General features: G+C 25.2%; 1 protein-coding gene across 1 annotated transcript; it reads right to left on the bottom strand.

Moving 5' to 3' along the window:
• Positions 1 to 2,844: 2,844 nt before the first annotated feature.
• On the bottom strand, positions 2,845 to 27,399 carry LOC129606156 (Y-box factor homolog). Its single transcript, XM_055516291.1, has 3 exons — positions 26,696 to 27,399; positions 3,962 to 4,379; positions 2,845 to 3,748 (listed from the first exon to the last, which is right to left on the bottom strand). Exons 1-3 carry the CDS (start codon positions 26,781 to 26,783, stop codon positions 3,298 to 3,300), a joined length of 957 nt encoding a protein of 318 aa, XP_055372266.1. The 5' UTR covers positions 26,784 to 27,399; the 3' UTR covers positions 2,845 to 3,297.
• Positions 27,400 to 27,675: the final 276 nt, after the last annotated feature.

Consider the following 27,675-nt stretch of genomic DNA (forward strand, 5'->3'; position numbering starts at 1 on the left):
GTAAAAAATATTATTTTTTAATTGTATTTTCTTAACATTATATTAGTTTTCTTTATTGTTGTGTAGCACAATATAATTTTCATTTTGTTTTGTTCTTTTTTTTGTATGAAATTATAGTTAATATTTAATTATAAATAAATAGTTTATATATTATGTATGTATAATTATTTTAATAAAAATCATTAATATTATATTTGATAATATCATATAAAAATTCCAAAATTATATAATAATTTTTAATAAAATTTCAAAATTTTTCAATTTATTTATTGTTTATTTTTCTTATTTAAGAATTAAAATTGAATTAAAAATTAAATCAAATAATAATTTTAAAAAATATAGGTGATAAGTTTTATATTATAGTAATACGGTATAGAGTTAGCTTCCGTACCTATGAACGGTTTTAGTTATGATATATCGGAATAGTAATATCTTAAAAGATATACATGTAAGGGGTCATTAAAATGCTGTAGACTTCTAGAAAGTATTTTTAATTCCCGAAAAAACTATTCTGCTCTTATACGATATATATGTAATTTTAAAACATTTTCAAACTCCAATCAAAATATCGCCTTAAAGAAGTAAATATTTGTAGTAGTTTTTAAAATTTTCTGTACACGCACATGAACGTCATTGCATATAAATCATTTGCATTTTGAACCAATGTATAAAATTTTAATTCTAAAATATTAAATCTCAAATTTAATAGAAAACTTTTGTAATCAGAGACCAAATACTGGTCTTACTTCGACAGATACATTATATTCAAAAAATGTTATGCAAATTAAAAGATGAAAGCTTTATGATAAGATTAGCTGGATTTAATCAAGTACTCAGAAACACTATAATTCAATAGTTTATTAACAGTCAACTATAGATACTGGTATATTAATATTTGGCCTTTAAAAGTAGCTTTCAAATTAGAATATATAGACAAATTCTTATTACACTTTTTTTATCTTAAAATATTAAAATCGTTTATATTTGAATTTATATATTAATTGCAATATTATCGTAAAAAAATGGTTTTCGTCTTTGCTAAAATAGAAAAAAAAATAACACAGCTATAAAAAAATTTCTTTTATTTCCTTCAAATATTTCGGGTATATGATATGTAACTACATTAAAGTTACGATAATCATCTTATATCTTTAGTTATTAAATGCTGTTAACAGTTAAGTTTATGATAAAACAAATAACTATTCTAATATGTATTGAGAATAAAATATAGAATTAGTTATTGATCTCTTGTGTTAAAATCAATAAAAAACTTCATTAGACGGTATGTGTTTACAGTTTCTAAAAAATGTGGTAATACTACACGTACGATATTTTTAACGGTATTATTGAAAGAGTCATCTGGCGGTCGATTAATAAATGTGAAATATTTAAAATTCAAAATTTCATTTCAATTTTTGAACAATGCTTTAAACTTTAAAGGTAAGCTTAAAGTAAAGGTAAAAAAATAACTTTTGTTTCGAAAATGTTTCAACAGTATTTTATTGCCCGATTTTGTTAATCAGGTTTTTCGTATATGAATACAACATTTATGAATAGGATTAGTTGTTAGATATTCAAAGTTATTGTAGAAAACCTTAAACTGTTTTTTTCGCTTCATATATGCATTTATTTTAATGTAAACAATAATTATTTACATGGAAGAACTAAAGACGATAAATCTTAAAACATGGTATCTTATAAAATTCAGTTCTTAAGATTAGAATGGCAAAACTTTAAAAGCTCTACATTTAATTTGTACATGAAACTTTTGAAACGATATAGTTTAAGCCTTACGTACTGCATTTTCGAAAGTAGTCAAAACACTAACATAAGGAATAAACAGAACTTAATATGGTAATTTTAACATATAACGAAATAACATCAGAAAATTTGCTTTCTTCAATTAAGTGTTTAATGAAGTCAATTTAGTGTTATTCATAGTAAATTTTAGGTATAATTGTAAACAATTTTTATAACAATATCAAAAAACATTATTAACAAGGGGGGTTTTTGTTTATGCACGCTCCGCTGAAAGTTCTACATTAGAACTAAAATTTCTAAGTCCCAGTAATTTTGAAACTTCTAAATAATCAGTCGTTCGAAAATAAAAGAAATGACATTATTTATAGAATTGGATCCCAATACTTTTAATGTGCCAATTCATTGCAAAATAAGGAAATTTTACCAATATTTGAAGACTTAAAGAAAACTTACTTTAATAACACTTCAATATCTGAATCTGCTATTTTGAAATTTAAAATTTTTTTTTGAATTTTAAATTAAAAAAAAATTTCATGAAGTAGCGACAAAATTTATACTAGAAGTATGCGCTACATATCTAACAATTCTTTATTGCCGATTGAATTTCCGAACGCACTGTATTGCAGCCAGTAATTTCTGAACGATCTTTATTTTCAGTGTATGCAGCGTGAATTTTCGAACGTACAAGTTCGAACTATTCTAGAACTGAATAAACGAAAACCCCCAAGGAATGCATAAACAGAGAAATTAAGCAAACTGTACGGAAATTGGTACACTTTTATACTTATCTTACACTAGTAGATATGTCAGAGATAGCGACTCAAGTGTTAATTGCCAATTCAATTACATATTCGCTTATAGTTTGCCATAATTAATGCGCACTGTAATCCGTTCACAACATTTCAAGTTATTTTCAATTTAGCCCAGAATGTAGAAAGAGCAAATTGTATTGGCAATCATTAAAACATTTCTTTTATTTTTTGGTTTTTTCAATTTTTTTATTTTTCAAAAAAAAAGTTTTTGTTTTGTATAAATTTTATTCATTATAATAATTTAATTGTATAAGTTTTTTTTTTGTTTCCATTTTTAAAGGGGTGCACAAATTGCAAAAATCTGTAAATTTTTCTTTTTTTATTTTATTTCGGTTCAATATTCTTATTGTTTTCTGGTTGTTTCTGTTTTTCAATATATTAAAAAAGTAATCATGCTTAAATTAATAAAATAAAATCATAAATGTAGAGTTTTTGGTAGACTCAATAACTTAAATTTTTATAAATAATAATAAAAAAAATTTTCTTTAACTCTACATTCGACCAAAAATTATCCTTGTTTTTTAATTGGTAATATTCGGAGTTTTTTGTTTTCTTTTTTTTTTTGTATTTTTTCTTTTTTTTTTTATTTTTTCTTTTTTATTGTATTTTTTTTTCTTGTTTATTAAATAAAGAGAACGAAAATTAAAGGTGCTATTTTAATGTCTCTCTTTCTCTTTTTAATGGTTGTTATATTGTAGTTGCTTTTATATTGCTGTTTTATATTTTAAGCGCTGCTTTCACCAGTAGTATTATGAACTTGTTGTTCATTATTACCACCTTGTTCGTTAGCACCGCCATTCTTCCTCTTGCGATTATAACGTCTGCGGCGGTTACGTTGCCCGCCAGCACCTTTACCACCGTTGCCACCGCCATTACCACCACCATTTCCTTGTTGACCTTGACCACCACCCTGATTTCCATCTTGTTGTTCGCCATCTTGATTATTAATACGACGATTACCTCCACGTGGTGGTCCACCCCTGAAATTAATACGGAATCGTTTAGGAGGTCCACGGCGTTGTTGTCCTTGTCCTTGTCCTTGACCTTCGGTAGCTGAATCTCCGCCACCATTAGCATCTCCACCGTTTTGATTCTCTCCTCCGGCATTATTACCACCTGTTTGACGTCTCGGACGTCTGAAGTAATTAACACGGCCACCACGGCCGCGTCGGATACTAAAATTAGAATTAGAAAAAGAAATTTTAGATTTATTTTTTTTTAAATTTAAATTTGTTTCTTTTTTTTTGTGTTTTACAAACTATAACTTTAAATGTTAAACAAATGACGTAAGTTAAAAATAAAAATATAATTTACGAGTCCTGCATTTAAATATTCACAATGGTCTTTAAGTTAAAATTTTTAAAAATTTAATTAATTTCTTAATTTACCGTCTTTGTTGGGGACGTTGCTGTTGTTGACCGCCTCCATCACTCTGTTGGGCACCTTCACCATCAGTGCCTTCTTGGCCATTTCCGCCACCTGTTGTACCGCTTAATTTCTTTTGTTGGTTACGTAGACGATTTTTACTTTGCCAACGGAAACGTCTTTTATCAGCAGCAAATTGACTACCTTTAACTGGTTCACCAAATGGACCAGTAACATTAGCTGCTTCATTACCTTTTTCTCCAATGACAACATCAAATTCAACAACTTCACCGTCTCCAACTGAGCGGACAGCTTTTTTTGGATTATTTTTAACAATGGCCGTCTGATGTACGAACACATCTTCTTTAGTATCGTCGCGATTAATGAAACCATAGGCGCTTTTCACATTAAACCATTTAACAGTACCAGTTACCTTAACAGCTAAAATGACAAAAAAAATATATATATTTATATTATTTGTTTATTCTTAACAGTTAACTTATATAATATCGAATTTTTTGAATTACAAGTATGCAAGTTATATATTCGCTTACGCCCGGAACACCAAAAAATAAAATTTAACTATAACTAAAATTAAATCGAACGTTGCGATCAAATTTCCATACTTTATTACTTAAACCTATTCTAAATCATTTAATCGCAACGTGATTTGACAAAAACAAAATATTTATTTTAAATTAAAATTAAAATTCAACGTTGCAATTAAACTCCTATATGAAATCATTTAATTGCAACGTGATTGAACTTTTACAGACAAAACTAAAGCAAAGTTCCAAATATTCAAATTACAATATTAAAACTTTCCCATGAGAATTATTCTAAACAATTTTTTGCTTACTAAACAGTTATTTCTTATAAATAGAGTAAATTCAATAGCAACTTGGCTTGGTTGGTAATTCAGTAGCTCGTTAGTTATTAAATCGTTTTGCCGTTTAGAAAATAAAGATTTAAAAATAAAGTTAATAAGTTTGGAATTAGAAATTAAAGTGTAATTAATTAATAAATGAAATAAAAAGAACTTTTATAAATCTTAAAATATTTTTTGTGTAAAGTAAAAACTTATAGTTTAATTTAATAAGTTTGGAATTGGAAATTAAAGTGTAATTAATTAATAAATGAAATAAAAAGAACTTTTATAAATCTTAAAATATTTTTTTTGTGTAAAGTAAAAACTTATAATTTAATTGGCGCAGTCGGTAGGATACCGACTCCGTCTATAAAAACAAAAAAAAAATCTAAACAAAAAAAAAGAAAACACTAATATTTTTCTTAAGTCAATTTAAATGAACAAAAAACTAGAAAATAAAATAGTGTAATGCTCAAACCATTAAGCAAAATTAAATAATAATAATAAAAAAAAAAATTTTGTGGTGAACTGAGTGATAAAAGTTTAGTTGTGTAAAGGCGGAGAACTTTTTTCAAAAAGTTAATTCGGTAAATAAACGAACAAAAATTATAAGTAAAACACAAATAAAATATCTATTAAAAGATCTTTAATCAAATCAAATTTTACAACTAATTAAATTGATAAAACAAAAATTATAAAAAGAGAAAAAAAGGAAAAAAACCAAAATATTTTTTTTTTTTTTTTTTTTTTTTTTAACATTTATGAAGAAAAGTGAAAAAGAAAAATACTTTGATAATCTAAAAAATATACAAAAAAATTTTTAACATGTCACTTGCTGCAATTACATTAAAAGACTTGATAGGCGAAGCTCGTTCAGTACCAATTTTTACTGGACAAGACGCCTACAGTCTAAAATCCTTCATCGAAGAAGTCGAAAGTTTAATTGCCTTAGCAGCGGATGCCGATGCAAAAAACTATCTATACAGAATTTTGTACAGCAAGATCCAGGGTCCTGCAGCGGCAGCAATCCGGAGAATTCAGGAAAAAACTTGGGACGAAGTAAAACAACAACTGAAAGCTACCTTCGGAGTACAGAAATCTTATTTGAAATTAAAAGAAGAAGCAGACTGTATAATTTTTAGAAATGTAAGTGATCTTTATGTTAAATTAAATTCCATATTAAATTTGTTAAATTTAAAATATGATTTGGATGACAATAAATCTTCAGAATTTAATCCAATTAATAATGAAAATTCAATATTAGAAAAATTTTTGAATAAATTAAATAGAGTAGACTCAATGTACCTTAGAACTAAAAATGTAACAACATTAGAAGACGCTTATAGAAGCTTATTAGAAACCAATATATCCGACAGCAAGGTTCCAAACACCAACTCTCAGTATAGGAACAATAATCATACAAATTACAGAAATAACCATAACATAAATTCTAGACATAGTAGTAATAATACAAATTCCAGAAATAACTATAGAAACGCAAATAGAACTTTCAACAATAACAATTACAATAACAACATAAGAAACACTTACACAAATAGACCAATGGACAGAAACTACACTACTAACGAAAAGTTTAGGAATTTTAGGCCCAACCAACAATTTGGTGGTACAGGTAATAATCTACCAGGACCATCTTATAACGAAAATCGGTCAAGTCCAGTTCCAATGGATGTAGATTCAGGTTCCACAGAAAATTTTCACTGTGGTCCCCCTATCCGACATTACCCTTAGTAGACTTAACAATAGAAGGCAAAAAGCTGACCTGTCTGATCGACACAGGATCAGTTACTTCAATTATAAACGGCAATATTTTTGATCGATCTAAACAAAACAAATTAGAAAATCCAATTCAATTAAAAACACTCGCAGGAAACCAAGCCATTAAATACGAAATAACTACAAAAGTACCTGACGAGTTCAATGAAAATTCAACTATGTCCTGGAAAGTAATGGATCTTAGCAATAAAAACTTTGACGCTCTCTTAGGCCAAAATATTTTAAGACCAATAGGAGCAAATATTAACCTTTCAAAGGAGCGGTTAGAAATTAACAACCGTAATATTAAATTTAATTCAGCTTGTCCTTTTGAAAACACTTGTCAAATAGAACCTTTACAAATCAACCATAATGAATTATTTGAAAAATTATTAAATAAAAATATGAATAGAGAAGAAACTAAATCATTAAAATATATTTTAAACTCTAATAAGGATCTTTTCTATAAAGAGGGAGATCGATTAACATGTGTCAAAAGTGTAAAACATCAAATAATTACAACTACTTCCCAACCGATTTATAGTAAAATGTATCGGTTTCCAAAAATACATGAAGAGGAAGTAAATAAGCAAGTTCAGGAAATGTTAGAGCAAAATATTATTCAACCATCCAGTAGCCCTTATAATAGCCCTATATGGGTAGTACCCAAAAAATTGGACTACTCAGGGAAACAAAAATGGCGCATTGTCATCGACTACCGTAAATTAAATGAAATTACGGTTGATGACAAATTCCCGATACCGAATATAGATTCTATATTTGATAAATTGGGTCGCGCTCAATATTTCACCACTCTGGACCTCGCAAAGGGGTTTCACCAGATATTAGTGGATGAAAAGGATCGTCTAAAGACCGCGTTTTCTACACCGCAAGGTCACTTTGAGTTTGTACGGATGCCATTCGGACTAAAGAATGCTCCGGCAACTTTTCAAAGGATGATCAATTACGTTTTAAAGGACTTTATCGGGCGAATTTGCGTTGTCTATCTAGATGACATCCTTATTTTCTCTACATCACTACAAGAACACCTCTCAGCTATTAATAAAATATTTTCAAAATTAAGAGAGTTCAATCTAAAAATCCAAGTGGATAAGTGCAAATTTTTCTCTAAAGAGACAGAGTATTTAGGACACATATTAACACCAGAGGGAATAAAGCCAAACGAAGATAAAATTAATGTAATTAAACAAATCAAACTGCCTAAGACTCCCAAGCAGATGAAAAGTTTCCTAGGCATTACGGGGTACTATCGCAAGTTCATCAAGGACTATGCGAAAGTAGCTCAGCCTATGACTAAATATTTGAAAAAGGGAAATAAAATCAATGAAAATGATATACAATATAAAGACTCCTTTCAAAAATTAAAAGAATTGATTACAACTTATCCTATACTTCGTTACCCTGATTTTAAAAAGAAATTTGTATTAACGACGGACGCGTCCAACTTTGCAGTTGGAGCAGTCCTATCACAAGAAAACCACCCGGTCTGCTTCGCTAGCAGAACCCTTAATAATCATGAATGCAATTACTCTACTATAGAGAAGGAACTTCTTGCCATAGTATGGGCCACTAAATATTTTCGGCCATACTTATATGGTACAAAATTTTTAATAAGAACAGACCACCAACCCTTAAAATGGTTGCATTCACTAAAAGAACCAAACGCCAAACTACAAAGATGGCGAATCAGATTAAACGAATACGACTTCGAAATAGACTATGTAAAAGGAAAAGAAAATCGTGTTGCTGATTTTTTAAGTAGAATGGATTCTACAAATAATGAAATTAATCATATAGATGACCCTAACGAAACACCTTCTAATAATTCAGTTATAACAACAAACCATAGTCGCCATGAAAATCAATTCCCAACATCCGATATAATAATTAATAAATATTTGACGCAGCTTTATTTGACAAAAGAAAAAGAAAGGGAAATAATTATAAAATATAAAAAATTTAGACAAATCTTTATTAGTGAAAATGAAATCAATAATAGCCATTATTTAAATGACATACTTAGACGATTCATTAGAAATGGAATAACTGCTATCTATTCCGAATTAAATGATGAAAAATTTGATATAGTAAAACAGAAACTCACGGAACTCTTTTCTAATAATAATAAAATGAAATTCATAAAATGTACTAAAAAAGCAATAGACATAGAAAATGAAGAAGAGGCCTTAAAATTAATAGAAAAAATTCATAAAGAATCAAACCATCGAGGTATCGTTGAAAATTATACAGAAGTGAAAGATGAGTTTTTCTTCCCTAAACTTAAGGAACTATTTCATAAGTATATAAACAATTGCGACATATGTAATCAATCAAAATATGATCGCAAACCAAATAAATATAGATTCGAAATTTCCGAAACCCCGAGCTCTCCTAATGAAATAATACACGTCGATTTATTTTTCTGTTATAAGGAAATATTTCTTACAATAATTGACAAATTCTCAAAGCATTTAATGGTCCAACGTCTTAATGACCGAAATGCAACTACTATTATACAAGCACTTCGCAACAGGTTTGCACTATTCGGTAGGCCAGATAAAATCGTTGTCGACAATGAGTTCGATAGTCTTAATATCAAAAACTTCTTTAGAACAGAAAATATAAACGCTCACTTTACGTCACCCAGAAGCCATACCGGAAATTCTACAATCGAACGAGCTCACGGAACTTTAAGCGAACACCTTCGTATCTTAGATACACAAAAATCACATTTAACACCGTATGAAAAAATATTATTCGCAGTCGAAAAATATAATAATTCCATTCACTCTGTAACTAAAGTTAAGCCTATAAACTTTGTAAATAACGAAATAACCGATATTGAAAAAATTAGAAAATTAATTGATGAAAATAAACTTAAAACGATTGAAAAACTAAACAAAGATAGGATAGACCCTGACTATAAAGAAGGAGATAAAGTTCTTGTAAAAAATCCCGAAGCTCTAAGATATAAACATAAAAAGAAATATACGTATATTAAATCTAAATTAATTAACGGTAAATTAAAAGATAACCAGAATAGAAATATTCACCCAAGTAGATTAAAAAGAAATTTTAAATTTTCCTCAGGTAACCCAGAAACAAACTCCACTCAACCACTACCACAACAAACTTAAATTAGCACTACTAATTCTACTCCTCACTTCAAATACTTGTTCTGCAAATATTGACGTTCAGGTATTGGAAAATCAAGGTGGATTCCAACTAATCAAACGGGAAGAAATTCCTATAATTCAAAACTATTCTAAAATTCTTCACTTTATAAATATTAGCGAACTAGAAAATACTTTAGCACAAATTGAAAATAATATTTACAACACTTTTAACCAAGACAATACCACATTAAAACAATTACAAATTCAAATCGAAAAAACTCGACATAACATTAAAACATTACTACCACACAGACAAAAACGAGGACTCATTAATTTAGGTGGCAAAATTTTAAAATGGTTATTTGGAAACTTAGACGATGATGACAAAACTGAAATTGTAGAAAACATAAAACTTATTGAACAAGGAAATTACAACTCCATTCAGACCATAAATAAACAGATTAAAATAAACGACCAATTTCAGAAAAACCTAAATATTCTACAGAAACGAATTAACGAAAACCAAGAAATTTTAAATATTACACTGAGAGAACAAAACAACACCTTTAGCAAAAGCATAAAAAGTTTACAGTTTCTTTCTAGTTACACAAATATTAACTTACTAAATTCAGAAATAGACAAAGTCCAACAAAACATTCTTTTCGCTAAACATGGTATCATGACTCACTCCATTTTATCCAATGAAGAAATTGATGAATTTGAAATCGATGTTTTTAAATATAAAGAAATAAAAAGTTCACTTATTAGTCTAGATAATAATATTATTTTTGCCATTTTGATTCCTAACGTTGCAAGGGAACTTGCAGTTGGATATAAAATTACTCCAGTACCTAACAAAAATTTCGAGGAAATAAACATTGAATCTACTAATATATTGAAATTTAAAAATGAAATTTACTTTAATAATAAACAGAATTGTGAAAATAAACTAAAAGTAATAAATGGTTGTATAAAAAATTTAATGAATAATAATTTTAAGAATTGTACAAAAAGAAAAAATATTAATTTTGAGATTGTGGAAGTTTCATCTAATATTATCTTAGTAAAAAATGCAAATAATGTAATGTTAGAAAATACTTGTAATAACATACAATACAAACTAATTAAAACTAACTTAATTACATATTATAATTGCACTATAAAAATAGATGACGTAATATTCAAAAACATAGAGAGAAAAATTAACAACCACATAATAATACCAAACTATTTAGAACCTTATAATGTTAGTTATATACCAAATTTAGAAAATATTAATTTGAAGCAAATTGAAAATTACAATGAAATAGAATTTGTAAAATTTGAAATTAAAAACCATTATATTTTAATACTGTCAAATATCTCTATTATATTGCTTTTAATAATTTTTATTACAAAATACTATATGAAAAAATTTTATAAATGTAAAAAACGGCCAAACGATACAAATGAAAATAATAGTAAAGGAAATATAATCTCTGGAGCTCAGGAGAGCTTCCAGCTTAACGAGGGGGGAGTTATATATTCGCTTACGCCCGGAACACCAAAAAATAAAATTTAACTATAACTAAAATTAAATCGAACGTTGCGATCAAATTTCCATACTTTATTACTTAAACCTATTCTAAATCATTTAATCGCAACGTGATTTGACAAAAACAAAATATTTATTTTAAATTAAAATTAAAATTCAACGTTGCAATTAAACTCCTATATGAAATCATTTAATTGCAACGTGATTGAACTTTTACAGACAAAACTAAAGCAAAGTTCCAAATATTCAAATTACAATATTAAAACTTACCCATGAGAATTATTCTAAACAATTTTTTGCTTACTAAACAGTTATTTCTTATAAATAGAGTAAATTCAATAGCAACTTGGCTTGGTTGGTAATTCAGTAGCTCGTTAGTTATTAAATCGTTTTGCCGTTTAGAAAATAAAGATTTAAAAATAAAGTTAATAAGTTTGGAATTAGAAATTAAAGTGTAATTAATTAATAAATGAAATAAAAAGAACTTTTATAAATCTTAAAATATTTTTTGTGTAAAGTAAAAACTTATAGTTTAATTTAATAAGTTTGGAATTGGAAATTAAAGTGTAATTAATTAATAAATGAAATAAAAAGAACTTTTATAAATCTTAAAATATTTTTTTTGTGTAAAGTAAAAACTTATAATTTAATTTGCATATACATATATAAGTTCTATACATATACAAATTATTCATATTATGTACCTATAATATAATAAGTATATATGTGTTTGAAATTTTCCCTGAAAATATTTTAACAAGTGCTTGTATGTACATATGTTAATTTGAAAAAATAATGAAATTTATCAGTTCAATACTCTATTTTGTTTTTTGGCAGAAAATTTGTTAAAGTTAAATCACCTCCTCGGTAGGTTATTAACTTTTCCGTATATAAAAATAAATCATATTAGATTCGAATTTAAATGACATTAAAAATTTTTTAACATTAAAATATTCTGAAAATTAATTATTATTATGTAAAATTTTTAAATAGGAAATTTAAATGGCGAACTCATAAAACTCATAAACTAGAAAATTTTTGTTTTTTTATTACATTTTATGAAAAAAATAATTAAAATTTTTCAAATAAAGCACAACTAATTAGTTTTACGTTTATTATTCTCACAACTAACACAACTACACCAAAATTAAACCAAAAAGATTAATTGTAGGTATGTATTCATGTATACAAATTAAAGTACATATGTACATATTATGTATGTATCAAATTTTCAAGAAATTTAAATACCCACTCGCTTTAGAATCTTTTAGGTAATGTTTAAAGATTTTCAAAAACGCAATACTGCAAAAATATAATCATAATTAAATGCATAATATTTTTAATTATTCTATATAAAATCAAAATAGTTTCACATGATTTTACTCCCGCGCTACTCATAATAATTTCGACAAATTGCGAAAATATGGTTAGCAATGTTTAACTATAACTAAATTAAACTAGCTATAGATAAGTACTATTTGTTTATGAACACAATTAATAAAGCAATTTTCATTATGTGACATGATATACTGCGTTTATGGAAAGACCTATTAATATGTATAATATACAAAGATATAGGGTAAGAAATTCAAATATTGAGACTGTGACACAATTCGAATATTTTTGAATCGTACATACTAAAGTTTAATATTATAATGGTTTACAAATAAATTAACTCAAATAATTAATCTCTTCTCCATTTTTCGCTGAATTCAATTGTTGTGCATAGCTACATCACCCTATGTTAAATTAAATAAAAACACGTTTCTTTTAATAAAACAATTAATATTTTTTTTCGGGGAATTTCAAAAATTTAAATTAGTTAAATCAAATTTTTTTCAAACTCGTATCAGTGTTGTTATTTACTACAAGGCTCTATCAGAGGGGGCGATAAGAGGGAATTTGTCTATCTGTTAATTGTCTGGCCCTTACTATCTGCGGAGCCTTAAATTAACAACTTAATATTTTAAAGAAGAAAATCAGCTTTGATAAAGTGCGTATGTAGCGCACGAAATATATTAGCGAAAAATAAAAAGTATTTTATTCCGAATAAAAAATTTTGAATAGTTTCATTTTTGCGATGGTCACAAAAAGTTGAATTACTAAAACCTTAAATCGAAAATTTATTATTTATTAAATTTGCTGGTACGAAAGTGTGTAAAGCCTTTATGCAATAATTGAAAATAAACTAAACATTAAAATATTGCTTTTATTCTGTTTACTTATGAATTGTATATAAAAAAATTTAAAGGGCTTGCAAATATCAGTTGTCCTAGGTCTCGTATTTTCCCTGAAAGCCCCTGATTACTACTACACTATTATTGTACATTATTATTACCATACACTATTATTTTTAAACAGTTTTCATTCCAAAAAGCTTAAAATTTTATACACAACGAATTATTTATTGTAAAAAATCATGCAAGTCAATCTGATACATTTGCATTAAATGTAAGAGTTAAGAGATCAGACATTTTATTATTATTACTGGCTTAAAAATGATATGATCATAGATATGTCATCAAATGGATTATATTCACATCTCCGTTTTCGCACTTTTACCCTAAAATTACAATCCATTGACTAAAATTTTTTGAACTATGCCATGTTTGGTTTATGTTGCTTAATTTCGAAAATTTACTGTAAAAACTATTATACTTACATTTACTCAAACAATTAATATTAAATTATTTACTTATAAGTATAGGCTACAGAAACGTATTTCGTCAAAATATTATTAACAAGGTAGAAAAGCAGCAAATAATTTTTTTTTATGTTGGAGGACATTAAAATACACAGAAAAATATGGTTAAAAAAATAAGTTAAAAAAATAAATTAAATAAATAAATAAATAAATAATGTGATAAAATGTACTCACATGTATAAATATATATATATAGGGTGTTTCGCATAAGGTGGCAAATAATTTCAGCGATGATTCTTTAATCAATTTCCACCAAAAAATTTGTATGGGTGGCGGGTAGTGCAGATATACTTGTTTTCGCGCTACAACCTGTTGAAAAAAAAGGTACCGGACCTAGAGTTCATAGTGCATATGTGCATTAATGTTTTGCTGGAAATTGATCTAAGAATCATCCCCGAAATATTATTTGCCCCCCTATGCAAAACACCCTGTATAATTAAAAAAATATTTGAATAAAGAAAAAAATGTAATATTTTAATTTCACACAGCGTTGAAACGCGTTGAATCAAACAAACAGAGAGAGGAAAGGTAATTTAGAATTTACGTTTTTCTATTTAACATTTTTTTTGCTTTTTTTTCACTTTCGCGTTTCTCGCTATTTTTTGCTGCCGCTTCTGTTTTTTATTTATGTTTGTATAGTGCATAATTTATGGGATTGTTTTGTTTGTTTGTTTGTTTCTTTAAATAAAAAAGCTTATTAATTTATTTTTCAACCACGTGCTTTTGCTATATAGTTAACCTTAAAGATTATAGAAAAAAAGTAAAACTGAATATGGTAAAAAAAATATACAAATAAGGTGAAATAAAAAAATAAAAAAAAAATAATGATCATAATTTATACAATTGAGAATTTACTATCGGAGCTTCGGAATTTAGTATGATAATTTTGAAATTGATATATACAATGCATCTTCATACATACAAACATACATGATTGCAAATTGAAATGAAAACAAGTGATAATTTTTTTAGTGATATTGCTTTTTTTAAAATTTATACATAATTTTCGCATACGAGTAATAATGAAAATTCTTGAACAAAAAAAAAAAAGAATTATGGCTAGACTCTTACCTTTCAATTTTATCAAGTTTTTGTTTATTTGTTTTTTTAATTGTTATATAATAAAATGTTGCAGGTCTCCCCATTGATCGGTTTTTTCATAGAAAATTTTATTTGTGCAAGAACGACGATTGTGTATGAACGAATAGAATGTTTAATTTTAATAAAGTTATTTGTACAGATGAACTTTTTCCTTAATAAAGTGAAAACATACTGCTTTTAATAAAGGTCTACTACATTATTTAAATTACTTTTCTTCATACATCAAAATATATCAATTTATTGCATACATTCAGGATGAACAAAAGAAAAATATTGAAAGAAGTATTAATATAATGGTTAATTTCGACGGTCAAGTTAGTGATTTTAAATAAATAATTATACTTTTTTACATGGCATGGCTTTTACCGTTACCTTTTAGTTTTTGTACAAATAAAGAGTAATTTGTTGTAATTTCTGAAATATAAGGCGCCGAAAAGAAGATTTGTTTGCGTTTGAAAAATTAGATTTATTCCTCAAAGGGTGTTGAATTTTTGTAAAAAGACACTCGGACGGAAATACGAATGGACGGGGTAAAATTTGTATGTAAAGATTAAAATCTTTTCAATTCAGGGAAAATAAACAAGATCATTTTAGAGAAATAATAATAATAAAGTTTTTACTTTTAAAATCATTAACTACGATTAGAATGCAACTACGATTAAATTTCTATAAGCTCTAAATCTATTGTTGTACACCTATAAACTCAATGATTTGTATAGAATTTTTTTTCGCTCATAAAATGTCAATGTATAATAATACATTACATATGTATAAAAATTCTAGTTTTACAAAAACCGATTAGGTACAATGTTATAGAATCAAACTTTCAAAAATCAGCAAATCAGCATTTAAATCGTCATTCTTATTAAAATAATTTAATCTTAAAACTCACACATTAACAATTAAACTTATACCAGACACATTATGTAAAAATAATTACTAATACATTGTTGACCGGTCACGAGTTAACTAGTGTTTTAATGACCAAACATTGTTGACCGGCCACGAGTAAACCAGTGGTTTTTTTCGCATTGCTGTTGTTTTCTCTGTTGACAACCATACAATTCAATTTTTGGTCAGACACTAGCTGTTTCTCTCTTTTATAAGACCCGCCAAATATTTTGTTGTAAAAAATATTTAATAATTTCAAAATATTTAATAATGAAGAATCTTTCAATGAATTACACACGAATGCTTTTATCTGATTGACCAAGTCATTACGAATCAAATTGTGGTTATTGTGAAAGTAATACTGTATCAGAAGAGAGCGATTTTGATATTAGGCTACCAAAATATCAAAAAAGAAATTTAATAGCATGAGATAGTGACGACAATTTGGAAGAAGAGTAGAATAAACATGATATTACACCAAACTTACAGAATTATTTAAATATTCCTGGTGCAACTATTGAACTTGATCACGCACCGACTAACAGTAGGGTAACGGCTTTATTTTTGATATTAAAAAGTTTATTTTTATTGTCTTACTTCCACTTCCAATCACCGGTCAACCATGTGTTAATATAAAATTTAAATAAAAAATTCGAATTGATTTAATCTGTTTGTTTTTTTATAATTTCCAAACATTTTAGAAAAAATCGAAAATAATAATGAAAACTGATAATTTTTTTTTTTATTTCTATGACAATAAATTTTTATTAGGTAATACGAGTATTATTTGTTTTTTTTACTTATGTATTCTAAATAAACAAAATAATTAACCACCAGATAACCTAGAAACGTGAAAACGGAGAGCATAAATAAAATTTATAACGCTTATAAATGCTTATAAAAAAAAACTCTATTTGGCTTTATCTTTTTTGTGTATAAAGTGAAAAAGATTCTATTTTTAAATTATACTTAAAAAAAATTTTTTTATTCAAATTTCCGTTGAATAAAATATTTTAGCAAATTAAGAAAAAATTATGATTTAGATTGCGGCGACAACTACAAGTAATTGAAATTTCATATGGTTTTATTTTCGCCCATTAGAAATGGTGTTTACGCCATTTCTGAAATATTCAATAACATTATTGATTTGGTTTTTATGGTGTTTGCTTTGTTTGTTTCGTTTTTTTTTTTTAAATTTTTTGTCATGTCTCTTTGTTTGCGCGTTTATTTTTCGCGTTAAAATTGTTAATTCGGTAAAAACGTAAAAAAAAAAACAAACTCTTTAAGAATTGTGTTGCGAGAAGCTTCCTGTTATTACTCATATCATTAAAATGTGAAGTTTATTACATTGTTTTTATTTTTTGTTAATTTTTATATAAAAAAAAATTTCAATTTAAATTTTATTATATAATTTTTTTTTTTGTTCAATTCTTTTGATTTTAATTAACAATATATAGGTATGTACATATGTGTATGCATTATATTTAATAAATAATAACCTTTAAAATATTTTCGATATTTTTATTTGAAGATTGTTTAAGTATGTTTGTATATTTGGTAAGTACCTATTACAATACTTACCCAATACCGTAATATTGGGTAAATTGGTGTATGTATGTGTGTGTAGGCATCTGCGATTTTGCAATAAAAATGGAAATCAATAACAATTAGTAATTAAAATTTAAATAGTAACATTTAAAATTAATATAAATTAATCAATTATTTTAATTGTAAAGTGTTCTGGTATTGTTTGCTAAAAAAATGTGGCTCTGTTTCATTCTTCGAATAAATTGAAAAAAAAAAAAATAAATTTTAAAATATCTAAATTTAAAAATTTGTTAAATTTATAATTGAATTTTACAAGGCGGCGCAGAAATCAATTAATGTCAGTCACTTTTAAATCAAAAATTAGTTTTGCATATGCAAATTATGATGCTTTGTTCTTATAAAAACTTCTAAGTTCGTATCTTTCATTATTGTTGCAATTTTGCAAAAATATTCTGGTTTATTTATGAGTTCTACGTTTCTACTCTGTTTAAAAGTTTTACTCTGGTTTTAAAAAAAATAATAACAGAAAAATCTTCTATAAGAAATAAGCTTCCTTATATTTCATTCTTGTTATCTAAAAACAATGCCATATTACAAATTTTTACTTGTGGACTACTACAAATTTTGAATAGTTTGTGAAATTTAATGACCATATACTATACAAGAGTTAGTTTTGATTCAAATTCATAAGAATTACAAGATAAATAAAAACAATAAAAACTAAAGTAATTGATACTAGCAATGTCACTTTGTTAAGTTTTCATAACCCTTCAGTTTTTTTTTTTAAATTTCATTTAAAAATGTAAGTTCTATAAATTACATTAATATTCCAAAAAAAATATCGTATTTAATTGCTTTCAATTCTTATAAAAATAAGTATTTTGAGCGCAAAATATACGTTACGTTACGATTGTTAACGTAAAATTCCGTTACGTTACGTTACGTAACCTTACCGTCAACTTACGAATAGCTGCACCTAAAAGTTCAATAAACAACTTTTTACGGTTAGCCATTATTACATTAAAATCATTCAAAAAGTGTAACCTATATAGAGAAAAATACAACGTTGGGCTTAGATATATAAGATAATCAATCTGGCTATAGTTTCAATTTAAAAAACAAGTTTTTCAAACAATGATAATATTTACCCTTCTAACTTATTGCTATTGTGGTTTACTTGCGTACAAAATTTCTCACATACATAATAATAATATACAGTAAATGGAAACAAAAGAATTCAGTAAAATTGTCAACAACCCTTATAAAAGTATATTCAAAACGAAATAATCAAGGTTATTGACCTCAATTACAAGCATTTTTCCTTAATAATAAATAAATGTAAAAAATATGTTAATTGCTTTTCTTATTTCAAATGAAAAAATTTTTTTGATCGTTTTTTAATTGTAAAATACATAAAATATATTTTTTAAATTAATTGGCCCTTTTTAAAAAATATTTGGAGCAATTATACGAAATAAAACATAGAATTCTAATTATTCACAAAGGTATTCAAAAAGTTTTAAAAATAATTTTTTCAAATTTCTACGATTTGTACTAGGTACAAAAATTAACTTATTTCGTTCAATAAAAAATGAAAACTAATAAAGAAAATTTATATTTAATAAAAAAAATTGTAGGCCGATAATAAATTTTATAAGATCACCTACATTTTATTTTCTATTTTGGTATGGAAATAACGCTTAATGACCTAATTCTTTTGTATTGGAAGCAAAATGTATGACATGCAATACAATAATCAATTGCAATAAAATTTATCAAATTGATAAGATAAAATTTGGACAGTGTTATAAAATTATGATTGACAAATTTTTGATTAGTAATATTTGAACACTTCAAAAAAATACTATATTGCCGCTTTTAGAAAACAGTTGCCATAATATATCATCTCAGTTATGTCAATTAAACTCATTTTTAAGCTGAAATTTAAAACACTGCTATTCATTCTCTGCCATAATTTGTAATAGATCAGAAACAGCAAAACTCCGCATTTGTATAACATTTAAGTAAATGGTACTTTATACTATCATTCATGTAAGAGCCCACAATTCCATATTTAGCATATGAAAATAACTTTGAATTTCGAAATCGTATAATTACAAAATATCATTAATGTTTCGGGAAGTACAGTTGCCGAAATAATAGCAAATATAGCGTCATATTGAAAATAATGAGTCGTATTACTCAAAGGCCTTGCTTGTTTGGAAGATGACCAAGGGTGATCACGTCACATTTGTCAATCAGCTTTAAAATAAAATAAAACATGCCATTTAACATTCATTCCAATTAGTATAATGATAAATGTCATACACATTTATCATTATACTAATTGGTGATTGCAACAAGCTACTGCCTATTATTTGAAATGTAAAGAACCTGCTGCAAATATAAAATCCAAAATATCAGGAGCACAGTAGAAAAAAAAGAAGAAATTTTCAATTTCAATTTACGTTTTACATACACGCATGTACATATGTATGTATATGTATAAGTTAAATACCTATAAACTTTTGTACTGTATTGTTTTGCCTTTTTATTATTAATTGAAATTTTTGAGGAAGATAATAAAAATGAAATTGTATAGACCAAAAAGTCGCCTTCGAACTTTCGTTTTATGATTCTTAATAAACATAGATGTATGTATTTGTGTATGTATGTAAATATGTAACACCAAATAAATAATATAAAATTTCATGATTTTTACTCTTGCTCTTTTTTAATTTTCTGTGTGAAAAATATTCGTGAATAGACATAATAAATATAAAAATAAGGAAGACAAAAGAAAATAAAAACAAAAACAGAAAAGAAAATAAAAAGCCAATACCAAAATTTGTTAAGAAAAACAGGTTATCCTCGGAAATAAGGCCAAATAAAACAACAGAACATTTAGAAAAAAAAATTTTTTTTTAATAGTTACTTTTTGTTTTACTTGTAATTTATGATTTGTTTTGATTGTATAAACGATATTTTTTTTTTATTTTTTTTTTTGTATTTATGTAGAAAGGATATCCAAAATTAGAAAAATAAAATATAAAGGTTATATTTGCACGCGACTTTCGTAAATATAGAAAAGTTCTTGAGAATGAGAATGAAAATTAAATGAAAATTGAATGAAAAAAATATTTTTAAAATATTTAAAAATATTTTTTTTTCTATATTTTTAGTGTACAATTATTATAGAGTCAATCAAGTGAAATAAAGTGAAGGATATGACATTAAAATCGAATGCACATAATTTATACAACTTATAGAACACAACATACAATATACATGCGTACCTATGTATGTACAAATTAAAAGCATTAATAAACTATTTAAAATTAGTCATTGTAGTTTTATTCTTTATTCTGAATCAATGTGTACCTTATATGTGTTTTAATATATTGTAGTATTATGAAATTGAAAATTAAAGGTAACAAATCATTAAAATAATTATGACGGTATGAGGTTTAAAAAGGTAAATGTGACATCCTCAAAGTAAATATAAATGCGAATTAAAAATATGTACGTAAAAAATGTACGTAAAACAATACGTAAATGGTGCGTAAACTGTAAAATTATAGAGTAATAATTTAAATGTTGTAATTATTTTTGTAATTTTAATTTAAAACATAAGTATTATTTCATATTTTAAAAAAATAAAATTTTAAAAACGGTCTTACTGTATTCAAATCCAAAATTAAATGACGTACAATGACACTGCATTGTCAATAAAAAAACAATGTTTTATTTTTACATAACCGTAAAAAAATTATGATTTTTTGACGTTAATATTTTTTTTTAAATTGACATTAAGTACAAATAATATTATAAGTATTGCCGATTATCTACAACAAAATTCGAGCAAAAAGTCAAAAATTAACACTCAATATGTCAACTTAAATTTTAACAATTGCATACTTATTGTCAAAATTACAAATTATCGACAAAAAAAAACTAGAATTTATTGAATGACAGATTTGCTTTTCTTCACAAGATTTTTAAAAACGTATTTTATACAATTTTTGATGCAACGTCAAAATTTGCGAAATATTTACGTAGCATTACGTAATGCTTATACCTATTTGAAATACTTATTGTAGATAAAATTATCTCACAAGTGTTAATTATAAAATTATTATAAATAAAATATTTATAATTTACCTTATCAGATGTAGTGCTTTTAAGATATTGAAAGCAATCTACAAAACAGAAACCCTTATGTTCTCTAAATTAATTAACTAAACACAATATATCTAATTATTCTGCATCACTTACATATTTAAAATTTAAACGACGTTAGATTTAAAGTGACGTGAAATGTTGCCATTTCAAAAATGAATGAAGCTCATGACTCATAACTCATATTTATGAAAGAGAAAATATATAAAAATGTTAATACAATTTTAAAAGTATGTAAAGGGTATAACATAAAGGGTACACTTTTAAAAGTAGAGCAGACAGTTTTTATAAAATAGCAAAAACCGTTTTGAATAGCCTATAGGTCTTACGGTAAAAACTTATGATCAGGGATAAAAAGTAAGTAGTTTAATTTTATCTTATAAACAATTAATTTAATTTGAAAGTATACTTTAGGTTTTGAGCGATATGAAAGCGTAATTAAAGCCAAGAACTTGCAAAGTTTTTTGAAAACCTTTACTTTGATTTCTAATTAGCACGGATTTCAAGCGTTGGTATTTAATAGATTCCTGTTTTAGTGTAGTTTTTCAAAAATTGAATTGTTTAAAATTTCGCTGGGTTCGATGATGACGCTAGATCTGAATTTTTTAGCGTCACCAGTGTTTTTTAATTTGCTTTTTTTTCATATTTTTATTTTGAATTTCATTCTTTTTTTTCAACCGGAATTTTTACTATAAGTTCAAAAGTTTTATAAAGTCTTAAATACAAAAAAACAAAAAAAAAACACGCATAACAAAATTATTACACTAATGAATAAGAAGAAGGAAAAGAACATAGAAATTAGCGAATACATACATACATATACATACTTACATAGAAATATATTGTAAGTAATTTATTATAGACCTCTGTGTATTTTTTACTAGATCATCTAACAAAAGTAAGCAAATTATATTATTTTTAGATTAAGATTAAAAATGTACATACTCTATGTATACATACATACTTTAATATAAATATAAATTTTTTATATAAAAATTTAAAAAAATTGCCACATTATGTATAGTAGGCTTCTTATACATAAGCATTCCTTCATGTGTACAATAATTTTTGCTTGTAAAATTTAATGTCTGTACGTAAATCCACACATAACGTATTTGTAGTTATATATTTAAATATGTACATACATATGTATATATATATATGTATATACATAGCATACTTCATTATATTTGAGTATATAAGTACATTTTATTTACGTATATAAACGCACGTACGTATGTTTTTTTAAATATTTTGATCTTCATCCAAAAAATAAAAAAAGCAAAACTTCTTCTCAATTAAGTATGTATTTTGTCATGAAAATAAAAAAATAAAAACGTATTTATAGTAAAACAGATAGATATGTATATGTATGTATTTGAAATACAAAAAATTTTTTTTAGGTTCGCCGGTTCTTTGACCGTAACCATACCATATCGTTTAATAATACTACTAACAATATATAAATTAAAATTGTTTTGTGATTTTTATTTTCAATGTAACCTCGCAACTACTCGCCTATTTAAATGTACATCAACAAATGTGTATATATATGTATATACATATATAATAATATTTGTATTATTTATTAATTTTCCCCCCAAAAACAATTTTTACTTTATTCGCTCAATAATAAAATAAAAAATTGTAACTAACTACGTACTAAAATAACAATCTACAAAATTTAGTCATTAGTTTTGTAATAATTTCCAGAATATACGGAATAATAAAGTTAACCAGGTGACCATTTGTTTAAAATTGATAAAGAGCATGATAAACATAACTTGGAAGGATTATAATCATTGCCATCCTAAATATAATTTTTTTAATTAAAGTAAAATTCAGACATATTTAGATTTCATTTGAAAAAAACATATAAATAAATTTTAGGTGAAATAAAATTAATTTTGGTCTTTGGCAAAAATTGAATACCCGCCTCTAACATAAAGTTAAGGGAGACGTTTCTTTGCAGAGTTTTTCAAGACCTTTATAACAGTAAACGCCTTGATCATACAAGGCCCATTTGAACTCTGAAGATTTGGAGAAAATATGTTCAAAACAGTTGTAGAAAAAAAGGTCGTAAAGATTTTGGAGACTTTTTAAATGAAATGCCGCATGACAATATTTGGTGAAATTCTTTTAAAGCTCCTATCGAACTCTTGTACGGGAGGTACTAGTTTTTAAATATTGTTCTTTTTCAATTCTGATTCTGAGTCAAAATATTTATTATGTCTATACCTATACTTTATGGAGTTGTAAAAATATCTTTCCAGGGGTTGTATATATGTATGTATATATACACGTCGTAATAAACTAAATATACCCGCTATATAAATAATATAGAGGAGCATAATTAAATACACATTTTAGAAATTGTTACAAAATTTGTATGTATGTAGACACTTATTTATAAACATTTAAATTTAGGAGTTGAATTTAATATATTAAAATAAATATAAGGACTAAGCAAAACATTTCAGGTACCTACTTGTGAAAATTCATATATGCACTTGAAACGAGAAAGCTATTTTGAAAAAAATTGTTTTAGTTGCAAACTATTTTTGTGGTATTTATCTCCAATAGACTCCTTAATACTCTATTGAATTGCACTGGTGTGCAAGTGCAATATTCCACTGAATTTCATTAAACATTATTTTATATTTAGTAATTTTTCATAATCAATTGGCCACTAAATAAAAATGTCAAAAATTTAACATATGAAATACGAGATATAACATTGTTATTAAAAAAAATATTTTCAATGCTACATGAAATATAAAGACTATAGAATACAAAATGTATGTATAGCCGGATTGATTGAAAATAACCCCAATTTGGAATATTAATAAAAATATTGTTTAGTTAAACATACGCATAGGGATAGAAACACATAAAATATTATTTTATTTCATTAATAAACAGGGCACTACTCTACTTATACGATTTTAATAATATTAAAATTTATTAAATAGCCTAATATGCGTATTTTTGAATAAAACTAAAAAAAAATTTTAATTTTTCTTTCATAAAATTGTTAATATTTTATTTGAAAAATTCTAATATTAGGGTTTATATTAAAACAAAATATATATGACGACATAATTAAATATATAATAAAATATAAAATTTTATAAATTATATGTATATGTAAATATATATGTACATATATAAATAAGTATAAAAAATTTTAAAATACCTATACGAAAATAGAAAAAATAAAAAAAAAATATTGAAAATAAAAAACAAATGTTGTTTTTCTTTCTATTCCGAGTTGAATAACACCTAGGAAAATTACATTTTAGATATTATAAGTATATTTGTATGTACAATATTGTATATAGTGTAGATAGACTTACTGTTTGTACATATGTACATTTTCTGTATGAAATATACAAAATAATAAGACTATCTATTTAGGCACGAAATATATATCTGTATGTATGTAATGTATGTAATCCTACCCATAAGATACAATTTTATAAATACTCGTATAAAATTATACAATATAGTAAACTCTATGTTTATCAAATCTACAATAAAAAATACTATTAGTTCATCTACATATATGTATGTACATATGTATGTATAAATGTATATTAGTATATTATTTTCATATTATATTGACTCTTGTTTTTTTTTATGTAAAAATTTATGTTAGATACATAAGAATAATAAACAAACACAGTAAAACCTAAAAACAAAAATTTATAAAATATGCGATGAACTCTTTTCAATTGTTTTGTTTCGCATAAATTTCCTAAAACATTTTATATGAGTCAAACAGAAATTTGTTAACCAAACATTTTTCTTGAATTTTGTTTGAAACGGAATTGCATGGCATTCTATATATTTTTCTAATGAATTAATAATATTGACGCTTGCTTTGTTTACACAATACGTAAACAAATCATAATTCACAATAAGTCAATTTAATTTTAAAAAATAATAATAAATAGTTTTGAAATAACTTGATTAAAAAAATAATTTATTAGAGTTGTAAAATTAATACAATGTTTTGTCAGAAAAATTAAATATTAATATTATTGATGAAGAAAAAGACACGCTCACAGAGTTATAATTTAAATCGTTGCTAACTGAGTTAAAATTTCATTCAGTCTTGTGAAAGAATCTAATATTATTCATCGAATATAAATCAAATCATACAATATTTACGAGCAATGTTCAAAACTTCTTTATACATTTGAAATGAATTTCGTATGTATTTTACGGTTCGCTTCTTCGTTTTTGTATTGATATAGGAACAATACAAAATAGAAAGTAAAATTAAAATAAAAGATCTGCTTGGAACGAGGCCAATGTACGCTGTTATGCTCGTATGATTAAAAGTGTAAATAAATTAATAAATTTCATTTAAAAAAAAAATGGTTTTATGAAAAAAATAATTTATTTGTTTGCAAGTATAATTGAAAATAAATTCAAAAACTTGAATTGAAAATTTGAATTAAATTCATCGTCAAGAACAGGAGTAACTCAAATAATAATATACTTGAAAATAATATTACAATAAAATAAGTAAAGCTTAGCAGAATTCGATAAATTAATCCTGTTTCCCTTAAATTTTAATCAAAGAATTATAATTATTATTGTAATCTTATTTAATTGGAGCTTACTGTACAAATTAAATATTTTTGATGCTACAAAATATTATGTTATAAAAATAGAGAGAGAAGAAAAAAAAAAACAAAATAAAATGAAAAATAAAATCAATATGGCGGGCGTCATATTCTGGGAATAAAAATTTAATAAAAAAGTTATTCTTTTTTTTTTCAAATAAGAATTTGAGAGAAAACCGAGAAAATTCGAATTTTCTATAATTTTATAGTTGTTTAGTATTTATGTTTGTATGTTTGTATGTATAATTATCCATACATTCTTTTGAACATGTATACATACATACATTCAAAATTATCAAAAAATTTATTCTTTATTTGCATTATTGTTATTCTTAATTTATAAAAATTTATTTTATTTGTAAAAATTTTTTGTAATTAAACTTACCAATTACTTGCTTCGGTGCTTTAGCCGTTTGTGGTGACTGATCACCGCCTTGGGCTTGTTGTTGTTGCTCCTTTTCTGAGTCTGCCATAATAATTGTAATTTTTTTCTTCTTTCAGAATAATTTTCCAATTTATTTATTCGGATAAAAAGAGAATATTCAAAAAAAATTTTTTTTTTAAATTTCCCTTTTCTGAAAAAATAAATTCAGTTGTTTTTCTCTAGTTGTTTTTTTTTTTATTAATGGTTTTAAAGTTTTTTTTTTTGCCTTAAATATTTTTTAGTTTTTGTTCTTACAGAGAAAGAAAGAAAAAAATTGATAGTCTCTTGTTTTTATTTTAGATTTTTTTTTTGTTTTAAGGGTCGGTCTTATAAATTATCGATTTTTCCCTCTTTTTCAAGACTCAATTTTCTTTTGTGTTAAAAAGTTTCTTTGAAATTGTGTTTTGCAGTACCTTTCTTTTTTTTTTGTATGTTGGTTATTTTTTTAAAAATTAATTTTATTTCAAATTGTAGGTTTTTTTTCAATTTTCAAAAAAAAAAAAAAATGGTTTTTTTCTTTATTTTTTCTCAAATGTTTCACACAACGAGTGATGAACAAAGATGGTAAGAGATGGTAAAAAAAAATCACTCCGGCTTTCAAAAACCCTTCCTTGCGTTATTTTAGATGTTTCCTTCGGTCCAGATCTTACTCGACTAAAGAATAAATATAAAACGTATTTGTTTGAATTTTTTCATTTTTAAAAAAACAACAAAAATAAAAAAAAATAAGAGAGTTTTTGTATGATAGAAATGTCATTTTAATAATTCCGAAAAGGCAAAAATACAAAATCGAAAATCAAAGAACAAAGTGTTTATAGGGATAATTGGTTGAATATTTTAACTATATAATCGCTTTGTTAACAGATGTCGCACAATTATTTTCTGTATGGTTACATTTTGTATTGTGGAAATTGTTAAAGAGTTTAGAGTGAAGATTATAA

The sequence above is a fragment of the Condylostylus longicornis genome, unplaced genomic scaffold, assembly GCF_029603195.1.
Source record: "Condylostylus longicornis isolate FDR11 unplaced genomic scaffold, ASM2960319v2 ptg000017l, whole genome shotgun sequence".
NCBI classification, from domain to species: Eukaryota; Metazoa; Arthropoda; class Insecta; order Diptera; family Dolichopodidae; genus Condylostylus; species Condylostylus longicornis.